At 48.9% G+C, this 9,534-nt stretch overlaps 1 protein-coding gene across 1 annotated transcript; it reads left to right on the top strand.

Annotated features, from left to right (window-relative positions):
• The first annotated feature begins 1,878 nt into the window (after positions 1–1,878).
• Positions 1,879–9,040, top strand: LOC138453278 (ferritin light chain, oocyte isoform-like). The gene is made up of 4 exons (XM_069605970.1): positions 1,879–2,143; positions 4,801–4,947; positions 5,505–5,630; positions 8,737–9,040. Exons 1-4 carry the CDS (start codon positions 2,042–2,044, stop codon positions 8,893–8,895), a joined length of 534 nt encoding a protein of 177 aa, XP_069462071.1. The 5' UTR covers positions 1,879–2,041; the 3' UTR covers positions 8,896–9,040.
• The last annotated feature ends 494 nt before the right edge of the window (positions 9,041–9,534 follow it).

The following is a 9,534-nucleotide window of genomic DNA, read 5'->3' as shown; positions in this document are numbered from 1 at the left end:
CAGATGCTAAAGACAAACTTCTAGGGGTGCAATCTGGTGCTCGTGACCAAAATGGAGGATTTAAACTGCAAATCGTGTACGGACGCGCTCTGGAATCAAGCATGCACAGGGGAGGAATGGAAGGAGCGGGGAATGTGAAAGTGACATTGGTCTTCTTAAAGGCAGAAATGCAATATAGGAGCCGGTGTTTTCCTCAGAGCAGAGCTAGCACAGAGTTGTGGATCTGAGACTGGGGAAGGCGGGCACGCGTGAGGGTGAGCCCGCTCTATCACAAGTCTGGCGGTATCCCGGCGGTGATTCTGCCTGGATACCTCCAGTGCAACTTGCGTTACTGCAACTTGGTTCGGTGCTATTAGCGCCGGATCTGATTTGTGCGCGGGGGGTAAATCCCCATTGGACCCAATGGGACATTCTGGTTGCTGTAACTGCGGCGCAATTTATGCCATGCTAATAGCACCAGAAATGGGGGAAAAGGGGGGTTTTTTACCTCCAGAAAAAAGCTGGAGGTAAACCTCCCACCTTCCACCCAAACTCAGGATTGGGCGGAGCGGTAATGCAGCAGTAATAGCGTTACCCGCCGCATTTTTACCACTTCGCCCAACTCCTGATGACCCCATAGTTAATCTTGCTCTGTAAGAGGCAGGTGCCATTGGTAAGGAACAAAATCCTAGAACGAGTTAGAAGCAAAAAACGTAAATAATTGTTAAACGGGCCAGAAGCAAAACAGCGAGGTAATGATACTGATCATGCAAGGCAAGGGTCTGCAACCTGTGGCTCTAGATGTTCCGGCGGGCAATGGGCCTCATTATAAGCTTGGCGGTCCGGAAATAAGGGTGCTGGTAGCAATGCACTTGCGCGATCTGAATGACACCTGGCCTAGTAGGATTGTTTTCTGTCTTCCCTCTGTTTCCCCCTCCCTTGCCTCGTCGCGCCTTGAAACACTTGTGTATAGGCGCGTTATAAATGCCATATCATATCATAACGTACCGGCACCCTTCCCAGACCGCCTATACTGTAAGTCTGCCGTAGGAGCATAGAACTCCCGGCAGACATGACCTGCCGGGAGTTCAGGCCCCTACCAGCAGAGTTTTCAATGAAGCACTGGCACCGTTAACAACGGTGCCAGTGCTTCAGTGACCCCATTCCCATGGAGTGCCGACGGAATGGGGATTTACTGTTTCCGCCGCCTGCCATAATATCCCAGTGGCACCGGAAAGTCAGGCAGCCATCTATTGATGCTGCTGGCTAGGGCTTATGGGAGTTGTAGTCCACTGCATAGGGTGAGCCAAAGGTTGCCGACCCCTGGTGTAAGAAATCTGCGCCAGAAGCCATATGACCTGAGTCAGGTGCCTTCCTCCTTGCCAACATGACCCCTGTTGATAGGGAGATGCACATCCTGTCATATTTCCTTTTCTATTCTGGGATGCGAAGAGCTGAATTTATTATGGTTAAGAAAAACTACAAATCCCAGAAGGCAAAAGCATAAACAGCCTGGGTGGGCATCTCACGAATATCACGGGAACGAGTAGGTCAATCCGGTCTAACACGCGAATGCCTGTAGCTAGGCACTTCTAATGAGAAAAGCAGAACTACAAGACCCAGAATGCACAGAAATCATACCAATGTATGGCTTCATACACTCCTGCTAGAGGCGAATTTGAGCTTTATGATAGCGGGTAGAGGCAGACTGCCCAGTAGGTCTTTTGTTTGTCAAATTATGTGTTTGTGTGCGTGTGGTGCCAACAAATTCACACCTACCATTAAGACCCATTTCTCTCGGTCAGCAGAAACCGTTGTTTTTTTGCCGAGTCATGGAGGTCCACCCGCCCTTGGCTGTGGGCCCGATGGGAGCTGGGAGGAGCCCTGGGAAGCAACATCAGTATAAAGAAGCCTGGAATAGGGTGGTTCAGACCTCAGAGACACCCAGGCTAACGACAGCAGCACAGCGTACCGGTTCCTGCTTCAACAGTGCTTGAACGGAACCCGGTGCCTTCCGTTACCTGCCTGCGACTGAACCCCGAGATCCCACCGCGAGACCATCATGAGCTCCCAGGTCCGACACAACTACCACCAGGAAAGCGAGGCCGGCGTCAACCGCACCGTCAACCTGCAGCTTCAGGCCTCCTACGTCTACCTGTCCCTGGTGAGTCGCGCCGCTCCCTGGTGGGGGCTGAGGGGGGGCTGAACTGGGATGGACTGGACTGGGATGGACTAGGTTCCCCGGAGACTTCGGGGAATTGTCCATTCCATGAGCAAGCTGTACAATGCACGTATGGATCAGGGGGCACGTTTATTAGCCTCGTGTATAGGAGCTACTGTAGGCGGGGTTCCACGGGAGAAGTCTGTTGTAACTGTAGGCTGCCCGCTGTACCTACTTATCCATCTGGGTGGTACTTGTTAGTCCGATAACAAGCACTGCACGTGTATTGTAATGCAGTGGTATACAGGAAAAGCTTGCCCAGGATCACACACCTTGCAAAGTCCGCTGGCGTTTTGCAGGTATTCTACTGGGAGCTGACGTGCCGCCTAGATCTCAGATAATCGTGTAAGTGGGTGGCCTCTTGTTCAGGGAAGCGTGCCTTCCTCTGGAAGGGCTTGATTGCCCAATTAGTTCAGGAGTGAACCCTGAACCCCTTTATTATATGTAATGGCCATTACTAAACTGAGTACACTTCTCACTCCCTCATGGATCGATGTCTACGAGAGGGGTGTGGGGGGCTTATTTGTTTGACGTTCCAGGGAGACCTTTCCGTTCCTTTTTCATGTGGTAAAATAAATATTTGCAGGGCCCCTTTCACCGAAGAGTAGCCATGATTACGCATGCGCGCCATTATCCGTTTAGGAAACGCTAATCCAGATCTGATTTTAAATTCAGCATTATATTGGCATTTTTAGTCTCGGTTTACAATCGGAAAACTGCAAGTCCCAGAATGCAACGATAAAGCCAACATTGAGCTACCGGATCTATGTTCCTTCCAGGGGTTATGTATATATTGATGGTGGCATCTAAACCTCTGCAGTAATTTGGAAACGCCAATCCGTTCACCAGTGTTTAAAGTGCACGAAAGTAGTGGCACTGTGTTCTCTGCTGACCTGGCTCCGGTCCCCCACAAACCTTCGCCACGCGCAATCCAAGCACGCCTGCTGTCCTTTTGGGATGTTCTGTTTGCACGGAAGTGCACGTTTGAACTTTTTCTTGCACTTTATGGGTTCTACAGGGACATTAAAGCGGCGCACCGCTGCCCCTCACCCTTCATCTTGAGAATAGACTGGTAACTAACGTTTTATGTAAGATGGTGGGCCGTAGACTCTCAACCACCTTGTCCAATAAACACGGCCGTGTAACTTGTCTGTGCAATATATGGTGATAGGTTGGGCGTCGGATTTGACCCCCCTGGCCCTACAATGTCGCGTTTCTACTCTGTACAACTTCTGTCCTTCGGTCAAAACGAGGGTTTTTGGTTTCCTTGTGATGGGAGTGTCATTTTTTTGGAGTACCGCCGTAGGTATCTAACACCAGGGATGTAATGTGGTGGCTGCTAAAAACGGGTGTGTATGTCACAGCCGGGAGGCTTTGAAAGGCCATTCGATTGGGGGACAGACGGGGTTGGTATCGTGTAAGACTTCTGGCTGGGTTTCGCTAGTGTCGCGCTACCCCCACCCCTCCCCTCCCCCCGCCCTGGCTGCTGACTCGTTGTTGTTCCGCCAGGGTGTCTGCCCCGCGGGTGAGCTACTGTTTATTCCTCCAGCTGCCACTTTGATCTTCACAATAATAAGCGGATGAGGCTCGCGCCCAAGGATTTGATGGAGACTTTGAGGATTGTGGAGAGAGGTGGGGTGGCTCCTCTGGTCCGGATGGAGGGTGCAAGGCATTCACCGGGGTGGTGCGCGAAGTTGAGGGCAGCGACTACTTGGGTTGGGGGCATGGGGCTGCCAGTTTCTGGATGGGTCCAATGGGAGAATGATCATACGGATGGTGGACTGGCCTACAGAGAACTCTAGCGATTTCCCAGTGGGCCTCTTCAGTGCCGACACCCTGGTTTTCCGCTCTTCTTCCAACTCGCCACACCCCTAGCATCCATTTGAATCAAAGATTTAGTAACATATTTTCCAGTATGGTACTACTTTTTTATGCGAGTTGTGTGTTAAATATGGTTTACTATTCCTGTATTGGAACAGGCGTGCTTATTAAATATTTGGACTTGTATTTTATTCTCCAATGTTGGGCACCCCCAAACACTACAATTGTCTGTCTTTCTATGGAGGGTGTTGGCTTTATAGCTGGGTGAGTTGGGAATTTTTGGTTGAGGCCAGGGATGGATGCTTTCTAGGGGCCTTTTGGGTACAAGGGGATTTCAGTTGCATCAGACGCAGGGACCTAATAGACCGTCACAGGCGGTCATGCTACCCACCGCCACAATGGCTGGTCTGCACTAATTCACCTTTGCCAATTGTGGTTTGGAAGCAGCAGGCACTCTTACTTCACGGACCCACTAATCTACCATTGCACGTGCCTGATCTAGAGTTTTCAGTGTTTGCACAAATACCACTTTTGTGACCTCACTCAAAGCTGAGGTCACCTGCATCTCCCCTACCATTGAGGTGAGCTCATCCACCCAGTGGATTACCTGTTAATGCCCGTTGCTTGGTGGCTAGCTTTCCTGGATGAGGTCACTTGGTGTCTCTTCATTCTCTAGTTTTAAGGCAGTTAAGTTTGGTGTACTGGTCTACCTATACCAAGGCACACATTTGTGCTCTATTTTTAACTGGTGGCTTTATTTATTTCTCCCTTCACTGTAGGGATACTATTTTGACCGAGATGACGTGGCATTGTCCAAGTTCTCAAAGTTCTTCCGCAAACAGTCTGAAGAGAAGCGTGAACACTCTGAGAAACTGCTGAAGTTCCAGAACAAGCGTGGAGGTCGTGTGGTCCTACAGGACGTGAAGGTGAGTCCTTGCTTTGCCTGGTGGTGGTGGTAGGTTAATGGCACCAGTAACATTCACGCACTCCACAGGGTACAGGTGCAGAAAGCCACGCTTTCTATTTAGCTCAGCCACTGACGGAAGGTGGGTTGGTGGATCTAGTTCCCACAGTGGCATTTCTTTTATTCACTGCCCTTATCCATGGGGCTTCTGTGGGTACCTTGGTACAACTAGGTCTCCTGCTGTCAACTTGGAAGGCTTGGTCTTGAACTCACTAGAGCAGTAGCCCTTTAGTGGACTAATCTGGTCTCCTGATGCGTCAATACTTAACATGATTGTTATGTGGGGGTAAATTGGCAGAGTGTAGCCTTGATACAGCTGCAACAGGTAGAACGGCACACCTTGTTTGTGAGCCAGGTTGGGTATTCCTCCAAGGAGCCCCTCTTCAGTAGATGACTTCATTGGGGCGAGGAGTGGTGGTAGTGGTATTCGACAACTACAGATTTAGACCAGGTTGCAAACTCATGCTTGAGGGCATGAGGGAAGCTTCGGGTTTGCTAATGTACTGTTCCCTTCTGCAGAAGCCGGAAGCGGACGAGTGGGGACATGGAACCCAGGCAATGGAGTACGCGCTGAAGCTGGAGAAGACGCTCAACCAGGCTCTGTTGGACCTACACAAGGTCTCCACTGACCACTCTGACCCCCATGTACGTAATGTGGCAACCGAGAGCAGGGTTGGGTTGACTTTATTGGGGGGGTTGGGTAACAAATGAATAGGGTGCAATATGTTGGGTTGTTTTTGGGTATTTTCTGCTGGGGGTTTCAATGATTCTGAAGGAGCCAGTATAGGTATCTTGATTTATAACATGCACCAGACCTGAGGGTATCAGGGGGCAAAGGCATCAAGTAGGTTTACAGCTTTGGTTACATTTGAAGTGCAGACAGTGTTTACAAGATGGGTACAGAGATGAAACATATATATATATATATACACATTCATAATGAGCGAGAGCACGATATTCGTAGAGGGAACCAAGGGGAAGGTGTAAGAGGGGGGGGGGGTCTGGTATGAGGTGGCATATTAAATGTCCTTTTCCCTGATCCAGTGAGGGAGGTTAGACCTGAAGTGGAGTTATGATTGGCCTTCCCTTAGGGCAAGAGGAAGGGAGATCCATTGTTGGCCAGCTTTGACCTGAAAGCTGTTTCCTCCGGTTTAAATCTGGGTATGGTAAGGAGATTGGTGCTGGCAGATCTGGTGGTGCGGGAGGAGGAATGTCTTGTGAATCTGACTGTGAGGTATTGCAGGGCAGTGTTGTGGAGACATTTGTGAGTGATTTTGTTTATTGTGGTGAGCCAGTTATAGGCTCTTCTGAAGTTAGAGATGTGGGCTTTTTTGGTGATGCGCAACGCTGCCTAGAGCATTATTTTGTAGGATCTGGATCTGGCTTTTTGATGTATTTGTTGCATTCTAAGTATATGACGTTGCAATAGCTAGTCGTGCAACTGTTGGTGGGTAGGAAGGGCTTAGCTGCTCTGATTTGCAGGTACAGGCTGTGGTAGAAGCCATAACATGTACCCGTTTGTTGAAGGTGAGGGTGGCGTCTAGGTAGAAACCAAGGGTTTTGACTTCCTTGGCTACTTTAATATTATTGCCATCTATTATAAAACTAGTGTAGTTGTGGGCTGAGTTTATGCCGAGTATTAGGATTTCGGTTTTGTCATTCATGCATAGACCATGAGAGGCCATCCATGCCTGGATGAGGTACGCCCTATTCACCAAGGCCAAATCCTTGTTATAGTCTTCCGTCAACGGAATGAGGATCTGGGTATCATCGGCATAGTTCGTACAGGTGATACCAAGACCATCTAACATCAAAGGGGCTTTGTGAATGTTGTACGGGGAGACACAGGATCACTGGGGCACTCCAGTTGATGGTTATAGGATGTGCGAAGGTCGATGACAAGACCCGCATTGTCCGGTTGTTTCGGAATGATTGTATCCAGCCAATGATCTCATGTGAAAAAATGGGCAGCTGAGTCCAGGTGGTTGCAAAGGATTTTATGGTCTACTAAATCCAACACTGCAAAGGGGTTGAGTAAGAGTAGTAGAGCTGCTTTGCCATCGTCTCTGAGGGAATCAATTTGTGCCTTTAGATTAATCAGTGCGGTTTCTGTCCCGTGTTTGGGTCTGAAGCCGGACTGACTCCTAGAAGGTGGTTTGATTCTAGGTATTGTATTTGAAGGTAGGCTACCTTGTCAAGAATTGAGTAGGAAGGGGACTGCGGTAATGGGTCTATAATTGGTTAGTATAGAAGGGTCCAGTGTTTGCTTTTTGAGTAGTGGAAGGATCCATGACTCTTTGAGGTTCTTGGGGATGATGCCGGAGGAGGAGGTGTTGATAATCTTGGAGATAAATGGTGAGAGGTCTCTGGCTGCGTCCTTTATAATTTGGGCTGGGCAGAGATCGCCTTGGCAGTTTGAAGATTTTAGGGTGAGCATGACATTTTCGACCTCTATGGTGGTTACTTTGGAGAAACTAAAGCAGGGAGTGGGTTGTTGGATGTGGGTTTGGGGTCTACTGGGAGGGGGCGGGAGGAGGGGTGTTTTCTTTGGCTGATACTTTATTGGATAAGGTGATTTGGGTGCTGGTGCACCATGTTTTATCCTTGACACAAGTATCAGGGACCTTGATGGGTGTTTCCAGTTCTTTGAGAATGGTGAACAATTCTTTGTACTGGACTTTTCTGGGTGATTGCTTTGGTCAAAGGCGTTTTGTTTGGCAATTACTTTCCTGTGGATGGAAGTTGATTTACTGAGGTTGTTTTATATTTTGTTTCAGTGGTATCTTGTCTCTATTTCTTCACTTTTTCCGTTTTTTGAGTCTGAGGGATTTTAAGTGAGGAGAGTGTTTTTTGGGTTTACTCTTTCTAAGTTTTAATGGTGCTATAGAGTCGCGGGCTGAGGTCATTATTTTGTTGTATTCATCTACAAAGGTGAATCAGTGTTGTCGTGCAGAGCGTTCAAGGTAGGCAAGATAAGAGGGGTGAGTTTTTCGACTGTAATATCTCTTGTTCCTGGTAGGAATGGCAGGGGCTGGGATATTATATGGTGTGGTATTTGTGCATAATCTTGAATTTTGAGTTGACACGTGAATTAAGGGGGCAAAGATTGGCAATTGGCAGGGATCAGTTGTCCACCACAAACCTGCCTAACTATCCAAGGGCTGGACGGAACCTTAGTATCCCCTATTACACTTTCAGTAGTGCTTACACATTCACAGATCTTGTGGCCAGGTATGACTCCCCTTTGGCAGATTTTGTGAAATGTCAGTATTGCAGCAGCAACCTTGTTCAGATGTGCCCAGTAAGATGACTGACCTTGCACTTTGTATCCCTCAAGTGCAAAGCTTCTCATACAAGCTGGAGACACCTCAGACAGGACCCATTGTTTGCACTTGCCTTTCCCTGTTAGCCACCCGTTCTCTACCTGACCGTGGCATTTGGTAGCTTAATCAGGGTGCAATAGTGGTGGGCACGGGCATCGTAATCTTCCCCCTCCAATGGAGTTTGGCTGCAGGTGGTATGGTGTGCCTGCTGACATTGGCTTTTCCTTGACCTAGAGGTGGTTGGTTTTCATCATAGGTTGAGCCCAAAAAAAGCACATCTAATAAGATGATTGCCAAATGTGCAGTTCACTTGGGCACTTGCCCTGAGATGGAAAGGGGAATTGGTGGGCAGTTGTTTCTTGTTTTGTCTTGACCCTCCCACCCTTGCAGCTTGACTTAACTGCCTGGCCTCTCCTCACTTCCTGCAGATGTGCGACTTCCTGGAGAGCCATTTCCTGGAGGAAGAGGTGAAGCTCATCAAGAAGCTTGGCCACCACCTGACCAACCTGAGGCGTGTGAAGGCTGCAGAGGTGGGCATGGGCGAGTACCTCTTCGACAGGCTGACTTTGGGTGAGGACAGCGACTAGGCCCGTCCAGGGTGAATCTGGGCAGTTATACCAGCGCACAGCCGTCCTGCAGATGCCCTGCCTGCCGTCATGGTGCTCGGCGGTCATTAAAATTAATCTCTGGATGGGAGTGCCTGCCTTAATAAAACTTTAACGTTCACCATTACCCATGTTGTAATTTTTTATTTTTACATTACGCAGCCACTGCTGCCTGTGGGCCTTCGGGTTATCTGAGCTCTGCCTAGAAACTGACCATGGCTAGGTCAACTGAACCTCAATTTATGAATGGGGCTGTTGGGTGGAGTCGCAAACCACAGTAACTGTAGGAGTACTTAACTTCCAGTGGAGTTTGTCTAAGTGATATTTCGCCTTGCAAAGATTAGCCCACGACTGCAGCCCCAGTGGCATAGTTGTACTCCTGGGCGTTGCAGGTGGGAGTGTATCCTAACCACGCACCACTCTTGTGTTCGACTGAAGGCTATCCCAGATGGGTGAACTGGTGGGGGATGGGAAGAGCTTGGCCGTAGTAGTTGGCATTCATTTAATGCTGCTTAACCTGTTCCCTGTGGTAGCCCTCTGACCTTACCTAGGTGTAATGTGACAGTGGACTGGGTCTGTATATTTTAAAAAAAAAACTCTGATCGGCCTGATTGCAGCACA

This window comes from Ambystoma mexicanum, chromosome 1p (assembly GCF_040938575.1).
Source record: "Ambystoma mexicanum isolate Mex_15411 chromosome 1p, UKY_AmexF1_1, whole genome shotgun sequence".
Lineage (NCBI taxonomy): Eukaryota > Metazoa > Chordata > Amphibia > Caudata > Ambystomatidae > Ambystoma > Ambystoma mexicanum.
The sequence above is the reverse complement of the archived record's forward strand: the minus strand, read 5'-3'. Positions and strand labels throughout refer to the sequence as shown.

Excerpts from the sequence above, each read along its gene's own strand:
- LOC138453278 (XM_069605970.1), top strand. The coding sequence starts at position 2,042 with ATGAGCTCCCAGGTCCGACACAACTACCACCAGGAAAGCGAGGCCGGC. Across the intron at positions 2,144-4,800 it reads CCTACGTCTACCTGTCCCTG|GGATACTATTTTGACCGAGA; the intron begins GTGAGTCGCGCC and ends CCTTCACTGTAG. Across the intron at positions 5,631-8,736 it reads CTGACCACTCTGACCCCCAT|ATGTGCGACTTCCTGGAGAG; the intron begins GTACGTAATGTG and ends CACTTCCTGCAG.